At 41.9% G+C, this 27577-nt stretch overlaps 1 protein-coding gene across 1 annotated transcript in view; it reads right to left on the bottom strand.

The window, feature by feature from the left end:
* Window positions 1-27577, bottom strand: part of tanc1b (tetratricopeptide repeat, ankyrin repeat and coiled-coil containing 1b) — a 362831-nt gene that overhangs the window by 134504 nt on the left and 200750 nt on the right. Inside the window, exon 7 of the mRNA XM_060930092.1 lies at window positions 18096-18392. Within this exon, the coding sequence (XP_060786075.1) occupies window positions 18096-18392 (297 nt within the window). The remainder of the gene's footprint in view (window positions 1-18095; window positions 18393-27577) is intronic.

The following is a 27577-nucleotide window of genomic DNA, read 5'->3' as shown; positions in this document are numbered from 1 at the left end:
GTTGTCTGTGTCTATGTGTCAGCCCTGTGATAACCTGGCGACTTGTCCAGGGTGTACCCCGCCTTTCTCCCGTAGTCAGCTGGGATAGGCTCCAGCTTGCCTGCGACCCTGTAGAACAGGATAAAGCGGCTACAGATAACGAGATGAGATGAATGAGACAATGCACTGCAGTGGCGCAGCTTAGGTTAGGTTAATATGGGACGGCCTTGGGCTGAGGTGGCCTTGAGCGAGGCGCCCAACTCCCAACTGCTCCCCGGGCGCTGTTAGCATGGCTGCCCACTGCTCTGGGTATGTGTATGTGCTCATTGCTCACGTGTACGCGCGCATGTGTGTTCGTTAAATGCAAGGAGGAATTTCACAAGTGTGTGATGAATAAACTTGTGCTCTTTTTTTCTTTCATGATGTTCAGTGCAACAGTAATAGCATATCCATCTACAGTATTACTCTTTACATGTTGTTCTTTTTTTTTAAAACTTATTTATTTTAACCTTACACCAGTGGTTCTCATCCCTTTTGTTTGGCTGCGACTCTCCAAATCTCTCACAACCCCCTCTCTCTGAACTCCCCCTAAATCATACTAGAGACCTCACACACTGGGTGTGTGATCTGCTATTGTTGTAAACACATTACACTGCTACCTCTACCACCATTCTTTTCATAACTTTTCAAGACATACAGCTTTCTTTCTTCAAAGCAAATCTCAGCTTATAACCAGGCCCGTTTCAAGCTATTTGGGGGCCCTAGGCAAAGGGGGATCTGGGGCCCATAATTATCCCCCCCTCAACGAAAGGCCTTATGGCCGCTTACCCACTGAAAACTTAATAAATAAACATCACACATATTGTAATCATTCTTACGATTTTTACTTAATAAATGAACTCTTTACATTATTATAAATAATTATCAAACTCAATTAAACACAAGAATAGACAAAATACACACACACACACACACACACACACACACACACACACACACACATATATATAATCAAATATGAAAATAAGACAAAGTAATATAAAATGTGCAAATAACACAACACTAAATATTTACAGTATATACACAAGTAGAAATAACTTCAAATGGTGATTAAATGATTCCAAACATGAATAAGAATCTTAATAAGAACCAGCACACACAGAAAAGTGCAAAAGGTATAGAAAAACACATAAAAATTTAAGAATACACAACTAGAATCATGGGCAAAATGTCTAAAACTGCTGCTTGCGGGCTTTGGCTTCAGCAAAGGCAGCCACAATACCCTCCATGTCCAAAGACCTGCGGACATCACATTCAATTGACATCAGTGCCAGTCCGGAGAGCCTCTCTTGGCCCATGGCGGACCTCATATAGTTCTTAATAAGCTTCAGAGCTGAAAAGCTCCTCTCGCTCGAGGCAACTGACACAGGAAGTGTAAGAAGTAAACGTAGTGCAATGCTTAAATTGCTGTACAAGTCTAGTAGCTTCTCACTGTATATGTAGTCAAGCATGTCAAATGGGCAGGTGGATGCATTATCTGGGAAAGTGTGGACAGCAGAATTGATCTCCAGTGCTAAGTCCTCTGCGTCAATATCCGACCAAGGTCACAAACGTAGCCTATTTATGTAAAAAAGAGCTTTCTTGTGAGCCATCCCCTGTCCTACTCCATTCATGCTCACGACACACTAGCTACTTCTGATGAAAGCCATGCAGCTCGCTGAAACTAACTCTGACTATGGCATTTTGATAAACACAATAAGTTAATCTGGGAGAAGCTGACAGTCTTTCACCTATTTGTGTGGCACATATTAGAATTTTTAGCCAGTCCTTGCAAGTTTGTAAGCCTGTTGTGCATGACAACGTTTACATCACTGTTATAAACACTGTCTACAAGATAACTGCCATTAACGTAAGCTAGCTACCGAATTTGCTTGTCGACCCGCTTGGTATTAATGAGTGTGTACATTCTCACTTACCAGTGTCTTGGTTTTTTTCTGTCTTCCTCTTCCGGCTCCCTGAAGGGTAATTTCGCTTCATATTTGATTTTGTTTGTTTTTTTGCCGCAGAGCTGTGCAACCACTTGACTGGACGGAGATGGGCATTGAGGGGTTGACAACAGACTGTCATTGCACTTTCGGCCAAAGCATGCAGGGAGGCGCTGTTGTGCATTAGGGGCCCCCCTTGGAACTAGGGTATTTCAATAAGTGTCATTAGGCGCTGCGCTGCCGCGCTCAAAAAGTTGTTATTGCTATTGAATACATAACCAGTCGTTCGGCAGCGGGGGCCCTTCAAGGGCTGGGGCACTAGGCAATTGCCAAGTCTGCCTACCTTGTTGCAACGGGTCTGCTTATAACAACAAGATAAATACGGACAACGCAAAAGATCTTACGGAAAAGACTGTTTTGGAATAGGTTGATTCGGCAATTTGATCATTTTATTTCCTTTTGGTTTCTGCTATATCGTATAAATAATGATCCTTTAATGATCACCAAAAGCTTGTGCGTTTTTAAAAGTTTTATTAGGCCCCGGTCACACCGCCCAAACTTTGCTGGAGCGTTCCTGGAGTGGTGAAAAAAATTCATCACCGCTCGTAACCGTTCACCACCGTTTAACAAAAGTTGGCCCCCGTTAAAGCAACGCCGTATACGCTCGGCCACCGCTGATGTTTCTCGAGGGGCTCTGCTACCGCTCCGAAAGTTTTGAGCTGCACAAAATATTGCGAGCGGTGAGGAGGGGGCAATTTTCCGCCCCGGCAAAGTTCACCCCCGCTCCACCAACGCCCAGTCAAAGTTTGGCACCACTAGATGCAAGTTCGTGGACGCTTGGGTCCGCTAGGCCAACGCAGAAATCTTGAACGCTGGACCACCGCTGCTTCGCCAGCGCTGCCCGGGCAGCGATTAAACGTTGCACAAACTTCGGTGGAGCGGTTTTAAGCGTTTTACGAGCTGACACGGGATTGCTGGAACGGTGTCGGGCGTTGAAGCAGCTATCCATGGCGGCGATGAACTTTGGTTTGGCGTTGGTATAGAGGTGTCGGAGCGGGACCAGAATTTGACTATAAATACGGGAGAAATGGACCAGGAGCTCATTTGGAATCGAGCTGCCGTTGAGTTCAGACCTCATCTATATCGAATTTGCTCAAAGTTACAGTAAAACTGTATCACCATGGATGCTGAGAGACTTGCTATGATTGGTGCTAAACCAACTTTATACCCCCGCCGAGCCAAAGCCCGCATGCGCAGAACGCCGCTAAACCAACGCTTGCGTCACCGCTAAACCAACGCTCGCTACCGCTCGACCAACGCTAAAGCAACGCCGGCTTCAGCGGTGCACCGCTAAGCCAACGCCCGTGTTTTCGATTTTTTTCCCATTTTGTGCGCGGTGACAAGCGTTGTCGAAATTCGGCCCCCCCCTCCCTACCGTTCAAGGAACGCTCCAGCAAAGTTCAGGCGGTGTGACCGGGGCCTTAATAACGCAAACCCACAATATTTTTAGAATGGGTGATCGTGAACATTTTGAACTACAACACCCCTAGTGTGTACCCGAGTATTACTTCCCACAGTTTTTATCCTACCGTTGTCCAGAATCTGAGTGTCTGCTAAAAACACACAAAACTAAACCCAATCTGCCCTCTGCTGCTTTATCCCGCTCACTCACTCATAACATCCCAGGCACATTCATATTCTCTCTCTCTCTCTCTCTCTCTCTCTCTCTCCATCAAGTTAACAGGTATCTTACTTTCAACAGTAAAATCGTTTCATATTACTGTATAGAAAAACTGCAGGAAGAACACCATCACTGTCCTGCATAGAAATATACTTTTGCTTGGTTGTTTGTTAGATTAAACACAAAGCAACACTGGTAAAATGGCTGACTGACAGGTGCAGCTGTCCGTATGGCTTGAAACCAAAAAGGAACATTTTCTTTCTTTATTTTTTTTACTTGCCTAAGACCAGCTGCTGCTCCGTGTTGGTACAGTAGATTTCAGTTTAAAACGCGACCAAGCAATTTAATAAGCTGTAAGCAAGCTTTGTAGGCAGCATTTATTCTATAATACAAATCAAATTGCCAAATGAACACTACCTAAACAAAATTACTTTGCATTTCATATTGAACAATTCCTCTCACTTCAGTTTGCATCACCGTAATTTGTTCTAGGAATGCTATGTACCGTTTATGAGGAAACAAATTCAATTGGCCATTAAAAAGCCATCGTGCCGTTATTCAGGATGCCGATCGTACTGTCGTCTCAGTCAAAATAATCCCCCCCTTAGAACAATTCTACTCATACTCGCAGATCAGACAGGCAGAAATGGTTTAAATGGCAAAGATGCAGCCCATCACTCTCACTCAACGATTAGCTGCAGTGAACTAAGCCGTGCACTATATATAACAAGTGAGATAGTGTGGTACTGTATGTTATAGTGCTGACAGCTGACTTTAAAGCCTGATTAGCCCTTGATCAAAGTAAAAACAGACATTTCATCACTCTAAAGAGTTCTGGTTTAAAGCATAGCCTACACAAACCAAAGCTGCTTTCTTGTGTTTACGCATCTAGCTAGTCCATAATAAACATCTCATCTCATCTCATTATCTGTAGCCGCTTTATCCTTCTACAGGGTTGCAGGCAAGCTGGAGCCTATCCCAGCTGACTACGGGCGAAAGGCGGGGTACACCCTGGACAAGCCGCCAGGTCATCGCAGGGCTGACACATAGACACAGACAACCATTCACACTCACATTCACACCTACGGTCAATTTAGAGTCACCAGTTAACCTAACCTGCATGTCTTTGGACTGTGGGGGAAACCGGAGCACCCGGAGGAAACCCACGCGGACACGGGGAGAACATGCAAACTCTGCACAGAAAGGCCCTCGCCGGCCACGGGGCTCGAACCCAGGACCTTCTTGCTGTGAGGCGACAGCGCTAACCACTACACCACCGTGCCGCCCATAATAAACATATTAAGAACCAAAATTAAAATGTATTAAAAGGACAGTGCACTAGAATTCTCATTCTGTGCATTATTTTTTAATAACCACAAGGCTCGGACTGCGGTTCTGTCTGTAACAAACGATAGATTTATTAATTAAGGCGCTGCTTCTCAATTGACAGAGATTTGTATGTTGGACGCGCCACATGGCCTAAGACTAACTCTGATAATAAAAGGCCTTCAAAAAGAACATGCTGTTTATCAAAGAAAACAAACGCTGCTGAAAACGACTGTAAAAGACGTGGAGACATGCCTTTCCGTTCTATAGAAATGAAGCCAAAATTCCATCACCATGTTGTCAAATCTGGAGCTGGAGTCTGCGCAGTAGAGACGAGAGTCGAAGTCAGGCGCACCTACTCATTTGGAAGGCCCGTCTCCTTCTCCCAAAACCAACCCCAGCGCATCACCAAAGCTACCAATCACTTCATTCCCAAGTGTATCCATGCCTTCTTAAAATATAGGAGAATACCATTTAAAAAAAAAAAAAAAAAACTCATTTCTGGGGGAAAATTTATTTATTTATTTTTTTAAATGTGCCGATATCAGCAAAGGGAAAACTAACTGCTTGAATTAGACACTGCAGAAGGAAAGACAGTTTAGAAGTGACAGAAAATATACTATTTTGTCACTGAAACACGTGAGGATGGACGGTGCGACACGTACTGCAGCCAGCTAGCAGGGGTGCTAGACCTGTGGTCGTTGCGCTTTTTAGAGACGTTACACTGTCCAAGGGTTTGATTTTTTACACATTCAGTGGTTGATGTGATGAAATCAACCCTTTATGACAGTCGCTGTGCTTTGCAAAGTTTCCCAGCATGGAAAATCTTCAGGACTGAAGACTTTACGTTTTGCCGTTCCTCTAACACAGGGGTGGGCAATTATTTTTTCCATGGGGCCACATGAGAAACAGAAAATTTTGTGGAGGGCCGGACCAAAAGGCTGAACTAAATTCTGCATAATATTAATTGTATTTCTTTATATAAAGCAGTAAATAACATTGCTTTTGCAAGCTGCTAAGACTGGTAAGAGTATGGAAAAAACGAGGTTGCCTTACAAAAAACGTCATTTATTCAATCAAATTTCCCAAAACAATGGTTAACAAAATGTGAACGTTTGTACCCTTTTTCTTCAGTCACATTCACCCCAAAACACAATAAAGACATCACAATATTGTCTTTCTACTCCAAATATCAAGCAAGATACATCATATTACAATAATGATGCCCACATTTGTAGTCTAATCACCTCATTTGGTGTTTTTCAGTTTTTCGGATCTGCTCTCCGCAAACTAAACACACGGCTTTATCTCTGACTTCAGTAAATAAATACTTAGCAGCCCATGTTTTGTTGAAAGCCCTGCATTCGGCATCTACCTTTCTTCTTTTTGCGGACATTTTGGGGGTTAAAGTCTTCTTGTGACCTGCTCGCAACAACGTCGATTCGGTGTAGGTATCAGATCTATAGATCGGCTCGGGCTCCGGCGCCTGCTGGTGGCGTCACACTATGTGATTGGCTGGACCGTTTGAAGGATGACGTACAAGTTTGTGGTTGGTCTGGACAAATTACGGAAGTAGTTATCGCGGGATTAGGTTTCGTGGGATTTCATGTCATGTTCATGTCGCGCGCATTGCGTTTTTGTTGAACACAACTTCAAAATAAAAGCAATGCACATTCAGAAAAGAAAAAAAAAGAAGAAACCGGTTGTACGAATCGCGATTCAGTCCATGCATGAGGTAAAATTAGAAAATATGTTTATTTTGTAATTTCTAATTAACCTTACGCGGGCCAGTCAGAATGAACCAAAGGGCCAGATGCGGCCCACGGGCCGTAAAATGCCCAGGTCTGCTCTAACATGACAAGGTGCATTTTTTTTGAGAGAGAGAGAGACAGACAGACAGACACTGGTGAGAAAATGTCCATTTCCCATGCCTATAACATAACTGGAACCAACATGCCTCTCTAATGTTCAACATTAAATATGTGATACAGTGCTCCCCCCGTCCACCAAAAGAACCCTGCGCCCCCTGAAAGTCCCCCCACACACACACTAACGACGAAACAAGACAGGTGTGCAGGCACTAGGACCATGCAGAAAGTGCATCTGCTCAAAACCAGAAGAGGATGCAGGCACTAAGACCATGCAGAAACATCCCCCACTCAAGCTTCGCTCTCCTCCCGTGCACTCAAAAACAATTCAAATGATTCAATTCAAACAATCGTTAGCGATGTCTGAACACCACAAGTGGCAAAAGATGGAGGACATAGGATTTTTTTTCTCTCCAAAAAAAAAAAAAAAAAACACAAAACACAACTGATGTCTTCAGACATACTCCATATCAAGTTAGCTAATGTTATGTTACAAATATTCATAGAGAGATCATTTTGGAATATGATATCACTGAAAACATCTTCAAATTAGCTAGCCACAGAAAATTACATTTTTTTTTTTATATATGTTATTTCAAGGCGGCACGGTGGTGTAGTGGTTAGCGCTGTCGCCTCACAGCAAGAAGGTCTGGGTTCGAGCCCCGTGGCCGGCGAGGGCCTTTCTGTGTGGAGTTTGCATGTTCTCCCCGTGTCCGTGTGGGTTTCCTCCGGGTGCTCCGGTTTCCCCCACAGTACAAAGGCATGCAGGTTAGGTTAACTGGTGACTCTAAATTGACCGTAGGTGTGAATGTGAGTGTGAATGGTTGTCTGTGTCTATGTGTCAGCCCTGTGATGACCTGGCGACTTGTCCAGGGTGTACCCCGCCTTTCACCCGTAGTCAGCTGGGATAGGCTCCAGCTTGCCTGCGACCCTGTAGAACAGGATAAAGCGGCTAGAGATAATGAGAATGAGATGTTATTTCAAACAAGTGCAGTCAGTCTACTACTGTACTTCTTCACTCAACACATACATCAAAGTAGTGATAGTCAGTGGAGACGCGAGTGAAAAATTACAGAAAGAAGAAATAAGCTATCCGACTTTCTAATTAGAAATCGATTAGAACTATAAATGGTTCTTATGCCATTTTAATCTTTAAATCACTACAGTGTGTTTCATTCAAAAAAGTATTTTTATTTGGAAATAATTGTGCCGTGTCCGTAACTCAGCAGGGTCAGCTGCCCCAGGTGATAGGCAGGGAGCAGAAACAGCATGTAGAAAGTGGAGTGTAATTACAAATGTAATTACAAATTACAGAATCAAGCAATAAAGTATGAGGGACTGTGGTACAAATGGGTGACAAATTGAAACCAAAATGAAGTGTCTTAGTAGTGAGGCCACCATGAGTCACCAGAATACCTTCAGTGCTCCTCGCCAAGTCTGTGGAACTGTACGGGAGCGATGAACTTTCCTCCAAGATGCTCCCTAATTTTATACCACCTTTGTTTAATCAGGTAATTTAATTGAGATCAAGATTTATTTTGCAAAAGAGACCCGAGTACAGCAGATAGACTTCAAGTAGGGGTATCTGAAAAACTTAAGCCTGTTGTGCCTGTACACCCACCACCACCACCACCCGTGAAATTAAAATTCTGCCCCTGCCCGAATAGAACACTATCAGCTTTCCTGCTGAAATTGCATCCCCTCAGCACAGGACTCACCATAGCATCAGTGGCTTTGATCCGACTTGGATAACAAGAGTGCTCTGAGAACACAATAACCCCCGCTGGCAACTATGCCATAACTCGGGTAAAATGCGACTGAATTGAACAAAGTTATAATATGCATATTACTGACCTACAACAAAGAATCCTGCCAAGTTTCGTGAAATTCCTCCAAAAATTGTGAGACGAGTTGGTTTCAGAAGCTTCCTGGGACAGACGGACATTGCCATGACATAATCCCCCCCCCCCCGAGCCTTTCAGCCAGCGGGGGATTTAAAAAAAAAAAAGAGGAGAGTTCTATTATTGTTCTAAAATAAATGTGAAGACTTAAATATGACTCCTTTACCTGTTTGTTCAAATACAAATGCTCTGTAATAGGAGCCGCAGGGAGGGGTCCTGCAGGTGATCATTCTCATCCAGCACCCCCCCCCCCCCCCCACCAGTAAACTTGAGGGAAACGCTGAAATGTCGTTTACGAATAAACCCCTTCGCAGTAAACGTCATTCATACGAAAGCGGAAATTGCGCGCGCAGCCTGGATCCAAAAAAGACTCAGAAATGCCTAGTTGTTGTGTTGTCGGGTGTCAGAATCGTAGCAGTGATGGGGTTAAAATGTACAGAATTCCAGCAGGATCTCACCCATTCCAAAAAAATCGCCGACGTCTGTGGCTACAAGCCATCAAACGTGTAGACTGGAATGAAGGCACCATCAAAAATGCGCGGGTTTGCAGCGCCCACTTCATCACAGGTAAGATCAGGCTATTTATTGAATCTTTCTTTTTTATTCTTTCTAGTCTTCGTTTATTGATGTAGCAAAATACTTTGGTAATGTTTGTCTGATTAGCTGGGTCATAGTTACACAATGTAATGAACATTGTTAGCATGTTAACTTAGCTTTACATGCAATTTTGTTTGTAGGAGAGGTCTCGCTTGACTCAAGCAGTCCAGATTTTGTGCCATCATTATTTGTGTATGCCGAAAATCACAATTTTAAGGCAAGGATGGAAAGGTAAAATTGTGTGCCCTCACTCTAAATGCCAACTTACGCTGACTGCTCTAACCTAGCTCCCGCCCCGTTCAGTTTCATTTCTGGTCTCTGCCTCTCGCTTTTTACGCAGCTCTGATTTCTCTTCGCTGCACTCTTTACACTATCATTCCTTTCATGCCATTACCTCCTGCAAATTGCTGTTTAGTGTTGGTATTTGCTGTTGTAGCTAAAGCCACATTGCCATCACATCACTGGCATAATTTGATTAAAACAAAAATGAATATGAATGTCCCATTGTTAATCAAGTTGTACCGGTACATGCCTGCACATAACAATCATATGCGTCTAAAGACTTGTAGGCACGAAGTTTTTCGTGGGTGTACACTGAAGTCTTGTCAATAAGGTATCTGGCCATTGTATACCAGGGAACTTACTAACATCGTCCGTCCACTCTTTAATTAAATACGGATCCGGTAGGCGATGTCCACTTGTTAGAGTTAACTTATTTATGTAGCATTCTCGATCTTGTAACGACAATTGTTTTGCATAATCTGACAGCTCATAATGCCGGTCTATGGAGCACTTGCATGTGACGTCACAGCCGATCCAGATTGTGACAGACGCCATCTTGTCGGTCAAACGCCATATTCCGCCTTCTACTTCTACCTTTTCTTCTGGAAAACCCTACTATATACAATTCTACTACAACGGCTGCGGCTACAAGCTCTCCCTACCTGTGCACGTTTTTTGTGTGTATTTTTGCGTGTTGTTCGTCTGTACCGGACTTCAATATCCACTACAACCGTATGGACTTACTGGACATTGGTTTCCAGCAGAAAATGACGGTTTGTAGCGATTTCCATCGCATGCACAACATTCCGGACGAGAAAAAAAAAAAAAACGTTCCGGACGAGATAGCGAGACCAGCGGGGTCTCCGTGGATTGTTATCGGAAGCAAAGCGAAGGAGGCGGTGCCGGGAGCGGAAGCAAAAGCGAGGCTGCAGAGCCGGCCTGTTGACTAAGCTCAGAAAACAGCCACTCAAACCTCCACTGCTAAGCCTCTACCTCTCCAACGCCAGATCCATGTAAACAAGACGGACGATTTGGAATTACAGCTGGAATTACCTTATTCTATTCTATAATCGGCTGGTCAGTGCTATACTCAATACTTAAGTGACTTACCCATCCAATGAGGATTCTTGTTTACAAGATGCCACATCTGAGTTGCTGACAAATCCTGAATTTCTGTAGAGATAACTGTCCAGAGGTTTATAAGCACACAGTGCTTCACCACTGAACAGTGAGGGAAAGTTAATGAGGTAATTATACACGTCCGGGTATTCCGCTGGCAGTTCAAAATCCGGTCGTGAAAACTCCGTCCGGTAAGCCATAAGGGTCACAAATCTGTAGATCGTTTATTTTAGACATATATCTAGTTATCTGTTCATTAGAAAAATGAGCCGTGTAGTCCGTCGGTTGAAATTGATCCATTCTGTACACCAGTGCAGCAGTATTCAGCGGTGTTTTTGACCGACAAGATGGCGGTTGTGTACTTTCCGGTCACGTGACTGCAAGATCTCTATGGGCAGCGTCATTGTTTCTGGGTCCAGGCTGCGCGCGCATCCTGGCAATGGTCGGTTTGTTTACAAACATGCGAAGGGGTCTATAAACATAGTAACTGTTGACAAATCGCTGTGATGTAAGCAGAATACCACACTCCAGTCTGTCATGTTTTATCCCTTACTTATAACACATGCAAAGGTCTGACACAAAAATTATCCTATAAATCATACATGATTACCTTCAGAGTTAAAGCATCGTGGTCATAAATATGGTCGGAGCTTTTAAAAAGCTGATCGTGTACACGTGACATTTTTGTGCAAGCTGCAGATTTAGAAGCCACTCCGACACATTCAGAAATGCCGTATTTCCCACGTTCCATCTCTCTGCACTCTCAGTAATGAAGCCGTGTTTGCCTGCCTGCCCCATGTTTTTCTTGAAGGGCATAGAAGTCACCCGTTTATTTAAATAAATAAAATAAAATCAGAGGTGTGACTTCCCTGCCTCCAAATATGACATCATCTGGTCAGGACCTGAGGCAGACACACCTCACTTGGTAATATGGCTCAGAGGACGAGACTATTATTTTGTGGCCTCAGAGACTGCGTGTCTTGCTTTTGTGTGTCTAAATGAGTGATATTGAGATAGGTGTTAACATGCGAAAGAGAGAGAGAGAGAGAGATCTGTGAGTGTATGTAGACGATGCAGAGTCTGCAGTTCAGAAGCAGTGCAGCGTGGGTTATGAATCTGTGAAACGCACAATAAAGATTAATGCCTTCTTCACTAAAGACGAACAGTGTATGAAATTAGTTTAGTCAGTAATGTCTCGTATAAAAACACTCACATGAACACACTTTCCCTGACTAACACACACACCCCGGTCCATTTTAATTGTCTCCTTTAATTAATTAATTACTACCACACAGACCCTGCAGCAGGAAAATGTCCCAGTGCAGTTATGTCATAACCAAAATTGTTTTTTTCGCGGTCCGGTTTCCATCAAATCGTGCGCTCTGATTGGCTTACGAGCGGTCCGAAATTCTACGATCCAGACCCCAGTTACGGGCCTTTGGCGACTCGTTCATTCACAACAACAACAAACATAGTAGCAATTTTGTGTCAACATTTATTTTTGCATTTCTCAGTATAATAGCATTAATTTTACAGCATGGATAGCGATAACGACAGTGTTCACAGCGAAAGAGAGTTTTAAACTGGGCATACACTGTGCGATTTTTTCAACCGTGGTATTCAGCTGCTGCTCACACTGTACGAGTGAATCGCAGGGGTAAGGCCAAAAAAAAAAAAATTTCCCTCGATGTTTTAGTGTAAGCGGCGTTAGTTTGTCATATTTTTTTGTTTCAACGCATTCAAGTTGTGAAAGAAACGATAAAAAGTAAAATGTTTCGCCACTTCTATCAGCCCTCCTGCATAAACATGGAAGCGCACTTGTATACTGAAGGAGGAAGGGAAAACTGAGCCGAGCCGCCATTTTGAATCCTCATTCAAGGCTGTAATGCAAATTGCTTCCTCTTCAGTATACAAGTGCACTTCCATGGCAGGGAAAAACACTGTTTTGCCGCCTATGTAGTCCCCTATTTATACAAATAGGAGTCATTCAGGATTCAGCCATGTTTTTGCTCGGTGTTTTTGCTCGACCCAAGTTCTACAGTAGGCTAGGCGAGGCCGTCTGCTTTTAATGGAAGTAGCCGAGCCTAGGATGTTATTTTCACGTTATTTCTTGATGAGGTGTTTTCACGTTATTACATGAAAATATCATGAAATAACGTGATAATTTCGTATCATGAAATTACGTGATGTTCTGTTATTACATGATAAATATATAGTAAAATCGTGATAACTTTTGGCCCTTTTCCACTACCCTTTTTCAGCTCACTTCAGCTCACTTCAGCCCGACATGGCTCGCGTTTCGACTACCAAAAAACAGCACGACTCAGCTCGCTTCAGCCCTGCTTAGCCCCTAAAACTCGCACCGTTTTGGAGTGGGGCTGAAGCGAGCCAAACCGTGCCGAGTGAGGCTGGGGGCGTGAGCAGACACTCCCCTGTGCACTGATTGGTGAGGAGGAGTGTCCTCACATGCCCACACACGCCCCGCGAGCACGCTGGGATCTGTAAACACCGTAAACCCGGAAGAAGAAGAATTATGAATTACGAGAATTTCTGAAGCCTTATGCGCCTCGCCTCATCTATACGCTCTTGCCAGTATCTGTTGGCGTTGTCGGTGACAACAAGCCACAGCACCAAGACCAGCAACACTAACGACTCCATGTCCTCCATGTTTATTGTTTACTATCCGGGTCGTGAGACTACCGCTTAAAAGATCACTGATGTCACTGTTTGTGCTGCTTAACGACATCACGTGACGTCCACCCACTTTCGCTAACTCCACCCAATGTGTCCACCCACTTCCAGCCAGCACGGTTCAGCGCGGTTGTAGTCGAAATGCAACTCCAACAGCCCCACTCAGCTTGACTCAGCACGGCACGGCTCAGCCGCGTTTGTAGTGGAAAAGCGGCATTTGTTAACAATATCTTTTCACATAATTACTTGATTCTAAGCCAATTTTTTTGAGTGTGGCAGCAATACGCTTCCGTAGATCATAACTCGAACTCTCGCGATATTTTTTTTTTATTCGTTTAAAGATTTAAAACACTTATTTTATGATGTGTGGTATAAAGGATTCTGTGCCAAAATACTATTTTGTAAGATGTTTACTTGTGTTAATTTTTTCGAACAAAATAAAAAAAATTAAGAAAAACAAAAAACAAACAAACAAAAAAAAACTTCTTCCTACCTACCGACCTTATTTTAGTATTTCATGTTACCGGAAACACACTTTTTTTTTTTTTTTTTGGCCTAAACAGCACGCAGCTTATGATTCCTGTTCTCACACTATACGATCCGATGCTCGGATGCGATGCTCAGGATTTCAAACAGGTTTGATTTTTCATACGATCAACCAGGAGGAGGTCGTGAGGTGTTAATTGCTTGTCGTTACCCCATGTATACTACACGATCCGAGACGCACGATTGAGCCAAAACTCGGCCCGATCTCCAAAATAGTCGCACGAGTGAAAATCGTGTCAAAATCGGGCCAAAAATCGCACAGTGTATGCCCAGCTTTACTACCCTGATGAAGACAAAATTAAAAAAATAATAATTTTTCAGGAGAAAGATGAAAACGAGCTTGTAGCAGGTTTGTTCTAAATGTGTTTCCCTTTCAGGCGCTCTCATTTTCTGTTACAATTTGGTAACGAAAAAAATAAAAATATTATTTACCAGCTTAAGGTCGGTCTGTATCGTGAAATACCGTGACCGAGGTCTTGAAAATACTGACCACGGCCCAGAGGCCTTGGTCAGTATTTTCAAGACCTTGATCACGGTATTTCACGATACGGACCTCCCAGCTGGTAAATTTTGCGTGTGCGCGCATATATCACACACACACACCCCACAGGACTGAAGTAACAGCCTGCACTGAACGCCTTCTCTCTCTCTGCAAAGTCCATCATCCCTCATTTCCACCCTTTTCAAACACTTGTTTGCACCGGTTTAAAAGATTCACAAATTGCACTGACTTTGAGATAATTTTTAACATTTAAAATCAAATCCTTCAGCATCTTGACACAGTAGATGCTATCACAGGGGATTATTACACACAGCATTCCTATTTTCTTTTATCTATGCGTATTTAGTGTGCAGCTGATCAAAGAAAATTTTGCTGACATTTGCATTAGCCATTCTATTTTTTTTTTCTGCCTTAAACCACAGCGGATGGTTACAATATTTCATTTGACCATTTTCCCCAACAAGAAGCTTTAAAATCGCTGCACTGTTCCATGTCTCAGGCCCTGTCCACACGGCAACGGATTCAGGTGAATCTGATAAAATTGTTTATCGTTTCGGCCTGGCGTCCACACGGCACCGGCGTTTTGGGTGCCCCAAAACGATATTTTTTGAGAACGGGCTCCAGAGTGGAAAAATCTGGCAACGGCACCGTTGCGAAGTCGTCTGGATGAGTAGAACGGATTTGTTTATGATGACGTCACAACCACATGACTAGAACAAGCAGCACTCTCGCTGTTTTGTATGAACCACTGCATTGCATTCACTTTTGTATACAGCTTTTCTTTTAAATAAACAAGTAACTGAACCATTTCGTGAATTTCTTTTTTTTATTGGATAAGACTGCTTTTCAAAATGTTCACACACTAAGAAAATTAAGTTATATAAAACTATGCACACTAATAAAACTAATTTGTACACACAGAAGGCACGATTTCCTTGCGTAGTCGCAGCCATCATCTTCTTGTTGTTGTGTGTTTGTTCCTGTGAGTGCTTCACGCCGGGTAGAAGAAGGGGTTTATGCGCATGCGTCTACTTCTTCTATTGTTCTGGTGTCTCCGATGGGACCATCTTACAGCGCATGTAGAGGTGTGGCATGTGTATTGCATCGTTTTCAGCAAGCGTTGCGTTGCCATATGTACCTGATATTTTACTGATCCGTTGCCCATGTGGACGCGATATTTTTTTTAATAAAATCTCGTTGCCATTGTCGTGTGGATGTAGCCATATTTTAATGACCGTTATGTAAATAACAAACTGCTTAATGCATCATCATAGCAAACAAAATGTTGGTACTGCGGCTGAACCCGGGAGAGGAGACCGTGCGTGATATTTTCACTTGTGGTATATTTGCAGGCTGTGAAGTATGAGAGAAATAAAACCTGCAGAGTCCTACCAAGGTTACACACGTTTCCAGAAAAGTCTGCGTAGCTCTGTAAGCGTCGCGCAAACACAAAAACTAACAGGTGTTCAGTATATCCTAGAAAGACCGTATTAAGCCCCATTTCTCCAACTTTCTCACACAGACAAGAATACACCACAATCCACCAGATTTTCTTGCACATAAACTGTTTAAGGCTCCTAAAAAGAGGAGTATTCTTCGTCCAGATCTCTTTTCTTCTATCTCACTCTGAACTCTTTTGAGTCTCAAGTCTCAATTAAGATCACCAACATCAGCTTTGTTCCCTCACAGATCACAAGACGTGCAAAACATTATAAAGAAGACTTCATTACTAATCATGAGTTTCTGGCTTCCCTGTAAATCAATTAGCTCGATATCTGCTGTGACCCAGTTTTGCAATTCCTCACAAAAGCTTCACGAGTCAAAAATCACAGAATCAACAGACTCAAAGTAAATAACCAATGTAGAGAGTGAAAAAAAAAAAAAACACGCACAAGCAGCACCACTCCATACAGTGCCTTGCAAAAGTATTCATACCCCTTGAACTTTTTCACATTTTTCCACCTTACAACCATGAACTTAAAAGTTTTTTTTATTGAGATTTTACGTGATAGACCAACACAGAGTAGCACATAATTGTGACATGAAACGAAAATGATAAATGGTCTTCAAAATTTGAAACAAATAAAAATCTGAAAAGTGTGATGTGCATTAGTATTCAGCCCCCCTGCGTCAATACTTTGTAGAGCCACCTTTTGCTGCAATTACAGCTGCAAGTCTTTTGTGGTATGTCTCTACCAGCTTTGCACATCTAGACACTGAAATTTTTGCCCATTCTTCTTTGCAAAATAGCTCAAGCTCAGCCAGATTGGATGGAGAGCGTCTGTGAACAGCAATTTTCAAGTCTTGCCACAGATGCTCAATGGGATTTAGGTGTGGACTTTGATTGGGCCATTCTAACACATGAATATTCTTTGATCTAAACCATTCCATTGTAGCTCTGGCTGTATGTTTAGGGTCATTGTCTTGATGGAAGGTGAATCATCTTCCCAGTCTCAAGTCTTTTGCAGCCTCCAACAGGTTTTCTTCCAGGATTGCCCTGTATTTAGCTCCATCCATCTTCCCATCAACTCTGACCAGCTTCCCTGTCCCTGCTGAAGAAAAGCATCCCCATAGCATGATGCTGCCACCATCATGTTTCACAGTGAGGATGGTGTGTGCAGGGTGATGAGCAGTGTTAGTTTTCCGCCACACATAGCGCTTTGCATTTAGGCCAAAAAGTTCAACTTTGGTCTCAAGCACCTTCTTCCACATGTTTGCTGTGTCCCCTACATGGCTTCTGGCAAACTGCAAACGGGACTTCTTATGCCTGTCTTTCAACAATGGCTTTCTTCTTGCCACTCTTCCAAAAAGGCCAGATTTGCGGAGTGTACGACTTATAGTTGTCCTGTGCACAGATTCTCCCACCTGAGCTGTGGATTTCTGCAGCTCCTCTGGAGTGATCATGGACCTCTTGGCTGCTTCTCTGACCAGTGCTCTCCTTGCTCGCTCTGTCAGTTTAGGTGGACGGCCACGTCTTGGTAGGTTTGCAGTTGTGTCATACTTTTTCCATTTTTGAATGATGGATTGAACAGTGCTTCTTGAGATATTCAGAGCTTGGGATATTTTTTTTATAACCTAACCCTGCTTTAAACTTCTCCAGAACTTTATCCCTGACCTGTCTGGTGAGTTCTTTGGTCTTCATGATGCTGTTTGTTCTTCAGTGTTCTCTAACAAACCACTGAGGCCTTCACAGAACAAGTGCATTTATGCTGAGAGTAAATCACACACAGTAGGACTCTATCAACTAATTAGATGACTTCTGAAGGCAATTGATTGCACTGGATTGTATTTAGAGGTATCAGAGTACAGGGGGCTGAACACTAATGCACACCACATTTTTCAGATTCTTATTTGTTTAAAATTTTGAAGACCATTTATCATTTCCGTTTCACTTCACAATTATGTGCTACTCTGTGTTGGTCTATCACGTAAAATCTCAATAAAAAAAAACTTTTAAGTTCGTGGTTGTAAGGTGGAAAAATGTGAAAAAGTTCAAGGGGTATGAATACTTTTGCAAGGCACTGTATATCATTAAAACAGTATTGTCCAAAGACAGGCAGCATTAAGAAGTGAACATGAAAAGAAAGAAGAAGAAAAAAAAAAGGCTTCACACTGTACCTGCCACTGAGTTGGGTCTGGGCATCATAAGGCTTGAGGAATTCTGTGTTGGATAGTGAACTGGTCCCTCAGCATTAAACCCTGACGCCACAGATCCTGTTGTTGCCATGGCTGCATTTCTGATTGCCCCAGAGACCTCTGTGTAGGAAGTGGGCACTTCTTCCTCAGCCACAGGAGAGCAGGTTTCTGTGCGCATGGCGTGCGGTGCCAGTGCATGATGCCCGGTAACCCTCACACTGCCTTCCTTACTCCACTCCAGACTGGACCCATCATTCTCAGAGGAGCTGGTGATTGTAGCTGCACAAGAAAGAGTACATAAGTGGCACTGTTTGCAATTTACTGAAGAAAGAGATCCAAAAAAAAACTTGCCTGTATTGGGAAAGAAAATGGATGAATAATGAGCAAAATGACACAAAAAAACCCTCTTTCCTCCTTGACATTTGAAGCCATCTTATTTGAATAACTATGCACCTACAGTACAATGTGGTTCGTATAATCCACTTTAACAAAGGTGTGCAAATCAATTCTGCAAAATCTTTTGGGGCTCAAACTTAATACAATCTTTCTAAAAGGGGTGAGGTGCCTCTGTGTACTACAGTTCCCCAAGACAATTCCTCTCACAAGCCTTTGCAAGATGCTGGACTGAAATGGGCTTCTTTGAAAAAGTCAGGAAACCGCATACCCTGATGAAAAACTTAAGTTACAGGTGTCCAGATGGCTCTTGGATGACCTTAAGTTCTGTGTAAAGGTATATTTTATAATTCAATTTTATAAAATCAATTGATTGCCCTTGCAGAGTTTCTTAAAGGTGCTCACTTAACTCCCAGCAGGTGCCAGCACTATTTAGATCAGATGGCAACTATCCGTTCCTCAGTCAGCGCCCAGCCTCTTCCATGACGTGCCATTCCAGGAGTGGTGTCTCATACTCATGGCCATCATTTAAGTGCATGCCACTCGAAGAAGTGCGCACTGCTGTTTCCTGGGAATCATTGTGCAATTTCTCCAGGTTCTCCGAGCTTAACCCCAGTTATGCAAACGTGCTGCTCATCTCTTCACACCATCAGTTAGTCCGAAAGAGCGTTTGGTTCCTCAGGACACTGTGACGTCCATTATATCCAGGCAATTCTCACCACCATAGACAATTAGGAAAGTTAAGCCAAAATGCTAGTTACATACGTTGGACACAAAAAGTCGACACGCCCTGTTACAAAGGCAGATTTTTGTGACGAAAAAATGAAACCAAGATGAATCATGTCAGAACTTTTTTCCATTAATTCCATTAATAATTGAGGATATGGCTACATTCAGAATGAACCAATCACATTCAATCTCATGCTCAAAACTAATCATCGTACAGCGGTCAATGAAATTATTCTGATCAACCCCAAATAAAGACCAGCTGTTTCTGCCGGGTTTTACTTTCATCATCTTAGATTCACCGGCCTGTTGAAGCCATGGCTTTCCAAGAGCTTACAAAGCATGTACGGTATCTCACTTGTCAAAAGGCACCAAATCAGGAGAAAGGTATAAAAGAATTTCCAAAAGGCCATCATCAACGAGTGGAGAAAATGGTGCACCACAGTGATATTACTGAGAAAACATCACTCCAAAATATCTTAAAGGAACAGTCCACCGTACTTCCATAATGAAATATGCTCTTATCTGAATTGAGACGAGCTGCTCCGTACCGCTCCGAGCTTTGCGCGACCTCCCAGTCAGTCAGACGCAGTCAGACGCGCTGTCACTCCTGTTAGCAATGTAGCTAGGCTCAGTATGGCCAATGATATTTTTTGGGGCTGTAGTTAGATGCGACCAAACTCTTCCGCGTTTTTCCTGTTTACATAGGTTTATATGACCAGTGACATGAAACAAGTTCAGTTACACAAATTGAAACGTAGCGATTTTCTATGCTATGGAAAGTCCGCACTATAATGACAGGCGTATTAACACCTTCTGCGCGCTTCGGCAGCGCATTGATACGGAGCTCAGATATCAATGTGCTGCCGAAGCGCGCAGAAGGTGTTAGTACACCTGTCATTATAGTGCGGACTTTCCATAGCATAGAAAATCGCTACGTTTCAATTTGTGTAACTGAACTTGTTTCATGTCACTGGTCATATAAACCTATGTAAACAGGAAAAACGCGGAAGAGTTTGGTCGCATCTAACTACAGCCCCAAAAATACCATTGGCCATGCTGAGCCTAGCTACATTGCTAACAGGAGTGACAGCGCGTCTGACTGCGTCTGACTGACTGGGAGGTCTCGCAAAGCTCGGAGAGGTACGGAGCAGCACGTCTCAATTCAGATAAGAGCATATTTCATTATGGAAGTACGGTGGACTGTTCCTTTAAAGGACAAAACAAAAAACTTACAGCAACGTTAAAGGAGCTGCAGCAACACTGGACAAGTATTGACCACTCTTTACACGTGGCAACAAACTCTTGTATTCTTCACATGTCTGGGCCATGGGGTAGGGTGACTAGACCGAAGCCATTTCTCACCAAAAAAATAAAAAATCCAAGCCCAACTAAAATCACCCTAAACCATGTGGCAAACTGTGTTATGGTTTGATGAGACCAATTCCAAAAGGTATAATAATCCCATAAATCTAAAAGGTTTGACTGACAGAAAAAAGCACAATTGCCAAAAGAAGACCATACCCGCAGTGAAGCATGGTGGTGGCAGCATCGTGCTTTAGGGCTGCTTTTCTTCAGCCAGATCTGGGGCTTTCATGAAGGTGGATGGAAATCGTGAATAGCTTCAAATACCATATGAAAAAAGATTTTGATGCAAAACAGTAAATGCAGAAGGAGTCTGTGTGATAGTAAGCTATAGATGAAAAGGAATTTTACCTTTTAGCACAACAATGATCCAAACCATACATCCAAATGAACGGCTTAGGCAAAAGATGATCAATGTTTTTGAATGGCCTAGCCAGAGTCCAGACCCAACACCAACTAAAATCGCTCGGGTGACTTGAAGCAGGCAGTGCACAGGAGAGGCTCTCACAATTTGAAGGATCTAAAATATTTTTCCAAGAATGCATGGGAAAGTACTGCCAAGTCAAGATGGGTCACGGTGAAAGACTCTCAGCCAAAAAGAAGTGGTGTAATAAAATCAAGGTGCTTCAACAAAGTATTAGTTGAGGGGTATGCAGGGCCGTAGTCAGCATTTTAAAATCACCGAGGTCCGTGATGCGCGGGCAAAGCGTGCGCCGAAAAATTTTCGACATATTTAAATGCGAGGGGTGAATTACATGCCACACAAGAGAGCTATTCCTGAAATTACTTTTAATGGTGTTTGAACTGAATATCATCAGTTTTGAAAAAAAAAAAATCATGTATGTGGCAAGAGTAAGAACAATTTAAGCTTGTTTAATGGTTTGATCTGGCCCAAGGCAAACATAAGTTGAAACTTTCCACTCTATTGCTTTGGCTTATCGAATGATTTATTTTTAAAAGTCACAAGCAAGGTAGGCTACAACTGCGCTGCTTCGAAAATGTAAATTTAACAGCTTCATCAAAGTGCGCTGATGGTTACCATGAGAAAAACGTGCCTACTGCACTGTGTTCCTCCCCCAAGTCACACACTCATTCGTTTTTGTGTTCTTGGTCTCAGAGCTGCGCGCACGAAACAGACACAGAAGACAGAATCAACGTTTAACATAACTAACAATGCACTTTTTACGGACATGTTTTAATGTTATTCTTTATTTTTTTTTTATCCAGTTGAATATTTAGCGTACAAATGTATTTTCAGCTCTTAAAAATGACCGAGGTCCGGACCTTGGTGGCCTCATAGCAGGCTACGGCCATGGGGGTATGCACACTTGCGCAACTAGGTTATAGCATTTTTTTTTTGGGTACCCCCCCCCAAATAAATAAATAAATATATATAAAAAACTTTATTTGTATACTTTATAATTTCACATTAAAAGTGGGAAAAGATCTGACATGAATTATCTTGTGGGCAGGGCTTTGAACCGGTTCAAGGAACAAAAACGAAAACCGGGAACTTTTTCTATTTCACATGGAACAGAAACGAAACCAGAAACTTTATTATTTTTTATGTTCCGGAACAGAAACGCTTATTAAAAATTATGGTAACCGGTTAATACCGGTTTTTATTTCGTTCCTCAAAGTTTCCATAGCCTACAAATAAAGTAATTATTTTCCTGCGCAAGTTTCTATGACCCGCTGGGGTTCACTTCCTGTGTGACGTTCGCTGACTGAATGGAGAGAGCGGGAGGGTGGACTACTATCACGTCTCCACATCTTAAATAAGAGGTAAATATTGCAGTCTATCGTTATTCAAAAACGTCAATTTCAAACACGATATCAATATATTTGTCCACGTTAATGAGAGGCTCGCGAACATTAAATGACGTTAACCTCTGTTAGCCTATCAATGCATAGGGCCTGACTAGCCTTTGGTAACACACTAAACGAATTATCTTTCATTTTTGGCACTTTTTCTGTTTGTGTAGATGGGAAGACATACTGAGAATCCAAATCGCCAACATTTGAAATAATAATTGTTTTGAATTATTTCTTGTCTTATTTAATGAAGGTTGTAATAGAATTAGCCTACATTTGGCTTAAGCTGGATGAGACTGAGACATAATTTTATAGCCATTTGTTAAACAGCTGACAGGGAACGTAATTAACTGTTCCGGGAACGAAATTTTTTTGTTCTAACCGGTTCGGGAACATCTATTTAATGGTGGAACCCAAAACCGGAAACGTTAAAATTCCGTTTCTGTTCGGAACGAACCAATAGGAAATTCTGGTTCAAAGCCCTGCTTGTGGGTCATTCTTTTACTTCACAAAAACCTGCCATTTTTACAAGGATGTACAGATTTTTTTTTTGCATGGCATCATTCTGAACCAGCTCCAAACTGGTAAGATCTCAAAAAGAGGATTCCATGGAAAAACAGATGTATGATAACAGCAATCATTGGAATATTGCGTCATACATCACTCAGTGACTGTGTTGGAAGCTCTTTGAATGTGCGTGTGCAGGCTCACACGATGGTATCCATGCGAGTCTCGCTGTGCCCACAGTTATACACGTAACCAGCAGACTCTGTACACACTCCGTTATATACTATATCCTATCTTGGTGCTTTCAAATAATGCATTCGGTTATCTCAGAAAATACAGCAAGTGCAGTGTTCATAAATCATATTAAATGTGTGAATAGACAGCGCTAGGATTTACGCATCATAAACCACAATGGGGTGAAATGACAATGTGACATTCAGGATGACATAAACCAAAGAACACACTCAAATTAAAACCCAGTGCAGTTGTGCATGTAATTATTTCAAAAGACCATTTATTCACCATTTATCATCACACTGCAAACCTGTACTAGAAGCCTTCATGAAAAAGGAAGATCATCATAAATCCGGTTACACAGACCAGCCAGTAGAACAGCAATACTCTTCAACTATAAGGAGCAATCATTTCCTATCTTTCTCTCCATCAGCCTCTCTGATTTGTAAAAGGATGCTGAAGAAGAGTTCTTACTTCGAACACGTATCACATCACAGAGAAAAGAAATTCTGTATGAATGAATCTTTTAAAAATGTGACGCGTTCATTAAATCAGTAGATTAAAAAACGACAAATGCAAACTGGGGGCGTCTTTTGTCGATGCGAATATTCTACAGACACGTGCACAGACGTGCGTCTCCATGCAAATACAGCTCGTTGTAAAGACTCTTCCAAATAAGTGAATGTGTGCAGTCCTTGAGAAAATTCTTCCTGCGATACAGAATCATCCGCTCCGAGGGGAAATTTTAATCTTGGGTATCAGAGAGCAAGAGATGCTGGAGTTCAGCTTTTCATTACAGAGCCCAAGAAAGAAAGAAGAAAAAAAAAAAAAGGGGAACCCCCCAAAAAAACCTCGCATCACTGAGCAAAGGAAAAGAAAATCTTCGAACCAACATCATTTCCCTTTTTCTACAACAGAAACAGCAGCAAGTCATTATCAACTCACACTCTTCGCTCCCTCTCATCATGCCTCTCACGCCACACAGATTTAATTCATGTTTTATTGTTGCATGTTATTGCACAACTAACTGTTATTATTGCTAAAGTAATAAGTAGTAAACTAGAATAGTGGCAATGTAGTCATGGTGCTTATAAGCAGAAACATCTTTCACCACTTTCCAGATGTGAGAAACTGGAAAATTAATGCTTATTTACGGTAATTTCACCATCAGTGTGACTATACGACTGATTTATATAAACAAAACTCAGAATGAACATTTTAATTCCTTTTAAAAGTGTCTGTGCGCACAGGAAATAAAAATGACTACAGTCTAACTTTCTGATGCACAATTCTAATATATCAAGTAAAAAAAAAAAATCCATATACACATAAGGGGTGTTCACACGGCACATATTTGCATCGATGCTGCACTGATGTATTTTGTTGCGATATATCTTACACCGGTGTAAATTTTGTGCAGCGTTCACACGTCACAAACCTGCTTACTAGAGAGAAGCGTGTTAGCACCGGCGCAGCCCCACTTGCGTTCACACGGCAGTTTTTGCGACCGTGCTATACGATAGTAATAATGCGGAAATGAAATATGCGCATGCGTGAAAATGTACTTCCTTTTCCCGGTTGTCATGGCATCACCAAGTGCCGGGAAAACAACGTGGATGAAGACACCAGTGTTGCCAGATACTGCTGACGTTTTCCAGTCCAAAATATGTTCAAATCCGCCAAAATGCACTTAAAACCGCCCAATCTGGCAACACTGGAAGACACGCAGTTCTGTTGTTGTTGATATTCGCCATTTTGGAAGCGCAAAATACCAGGATGCAAATTATGCAATGCCCGTATGTAATCAACTCTCCTCACGCGTAGCGAGTCTACCCCTGTAGCGTTCAGACGGCCCATTTTATATCGGTGCTGCCCCGCAAACTAGCATTTACTCCGGAGTAAATTTCTTAAACCACCTCCCGAGCAGGGTTAGATTTGCACTGGTTTAAGCAGCTTTCAGGGGCTACACCGGTATAACTTTGTACCATGTGAACGCTCTACCGGGGCAGCCCCGGTGCTACACCGGAGTAAAAGTTGCCGTGTGAACACCCCTTTACACACTTACTTTACATTTTGTGCTGGAAAATGAACGTTTGGAATTCTAAAATGGTTTTGTATACTTGATAATGTAGAAGTCATAAAACAGAAATCTATAACAAAGTTTGTACTGTATGAAAACAAAAATAGGGTGCCTAAGACTTTTACACAGAACTGTATGCATGTGTGTGTGCACGCACACGTTCACCGCTTCAGATGGGTTAAATGCAGAGGAGGAATTTTGCTGTGCTTGTGTTTACATTCGATAAAAATAAAAAATAAAAAAAATAAGGCTCGTTGTTCTTAATTTATCCACAAACGTATTTATTCCACTTGAAAAGTGTTCGGCAAACCAGCTACCGGATTTGGAACACAACGACATCCTGAACTATTTAGTATTTGGGACTTCTAAACACATCCCCAGATGCGAAAGGCAAACAAAAGCACAGATGCCAACCAGTAGGCAGGTTTTGTGCATGCTGAAATGTTATGGGAAACTCCCGACAAAGAAAAATACTTTTTTATGAAAAAGGTAACCTCAAATATGGACTTAACAGTAATAAACAAGCCAGGGCCTAGAGCTTGCGTATTTTATGGTGTTTAGCCAAGTCTACATTATCAGTACCATAACAGACATGCTGCTAGTTGAGTCGAGCATTAGGTCTAATAAAATATATCGTGTCCAAAGCCCACATCCAAATATCCGCAGTTACAATGATGTCATGCAAAAGCAATCACGATGCTGTGAACTTTTCTTTCTGTTCACTTTTGCTTTATTTGTTCAACAATAATCTAACACATTTGCCAAGGCAATCGGGAAAAATTCAGGTAGGAACCCTGCGTCCCGGGACGCAATAAAATTCTGAACATGCATTTTTTGGCATTTTTGTGCAATTAAAAAAAAAAAAAAAGCACGATTTCTGCATTAACGCCATCCCTGATAGGTCTAAATTGTAAGCACCGCCACGGCGGTTTAATGGGTAGAGGCATGTCACTAAACATATTGGTCAATAAATTAAGCGTAGTGGGATCAGTGTTGCCAGATACTGCTGACGTTTTCCAGCCCAAAATATGTTCAAAACCCGCCAAAATGCACTTGAAACTGCCCAATCTGGCAACACTGAGTGGGATCGCTACGCTATGACCCTTTAGGGGAAACCCTGAGATTATATATTAGGGTGCATCAGTTGCCCCCGAAAAATGAAAAGTTCCTCCGATCATGATGCATTTTTGTTTTTATGTTCCTTTTGGTAAGAAAACACACTGGGCGAAATATTTTTACAAAATTCAAAAGTTTAATGGTGGCACCAGGAGCTCAAAGTTATGGAAAAAGCTGCTATTTTATGACTTTTATGACAAAATTTCGATCACTTTTCATGAAACATTATGACACCTTATAGAGTATACCAAATATCTTAGATACACATTTTTAGTACATATTCTAAATATATTATCAAGCACAGTTTGAGTTTTAGCTGTTCATTGAATCATTGTTCAACTACTTTTAAACAATACAAATGTTTTATGAATCACATTAATGCTTCTCAATCCCTTGCAAAGGTTCTGAACATGATCTCTGGATCACAAGAAATCAATAAATGGAGCCCAACATTGTGATTCAAACCTTACGCGAAAACATAAAATAAGCGTTTTTTGGAAAAAAAATGAACCTCATGGTGCCACCATTAGACTTTTGAATATGGTCAAAAAATTTACAGGATGTCTTTATTGGTGAAAAGGAACACCCAAACAAAAATGCATCAGATTTTATGAAAGTGAGAGCAACTGATGCACCCTAATATATATAAAAACAATTATTCCATGAAATCGAGTCGTACATGAGCTGATAGCCGATGAGGCGTGTAGTGTAGATTGAGTGGAATAACTGTTTTATTCTATCCACATTCACTAGATTTTGAGAAACAGAGCATTTTTTTTTGCAAATTCAATAAATAAAAACTTCATACAAAACATCCGACAAAATCATTTCAGCTAAGAATGTAAACAAACCGGCAAAATGACGGTAGCAATTTGTGAAAAATGCTATAATAATTCTTGAAAAAAAAAAAAACACTCTTACCATCAAATACTTTTATTCAGGGCTTTGAACCGGTTCAAGGAACAAAAACGAAAACCGGGAACTTTTTCTATTTCACATGGAACAGAAACGAAACCAGAAACTTTATTATTTTTTATGTTCCGGAACAGAAACGCTTATTAAAAATAATGGTAACCGGTTAATACCGGTTTTTATTTCATTCCTCAAAGTTTCCGTAGCCTACAAATAAAAAAGTCATTCTTCTCCTGCGCAAGTTTCTATGACCCGCTGGGGTTCGCTTCCTGTGTGACGTTCGCTGACTGAATGTAGACAGCAGGAGGGTGGACTA

The sequence above is a fragment of the Neoarius graeffei genome, chromosome 9 (assembly GCF_027579695.1).
Source record: "Neoarius graeffei isolate fNeoGra1 chromosome 9, fNeoGra1.pri, whole genome shotgun sequence".
NCBI classification, from domain to species: domain Eukaryota; kingdom Metazoa; phylum Chordata; class Actinopteri; order Siluriformes; family Ariidae; genus Neoarius; species Neoarius graeffei.
Note: the sequence above shows the minus strand (reverse complement) of the source record. Positions and strands in the feature narration are given on the sequence as shown.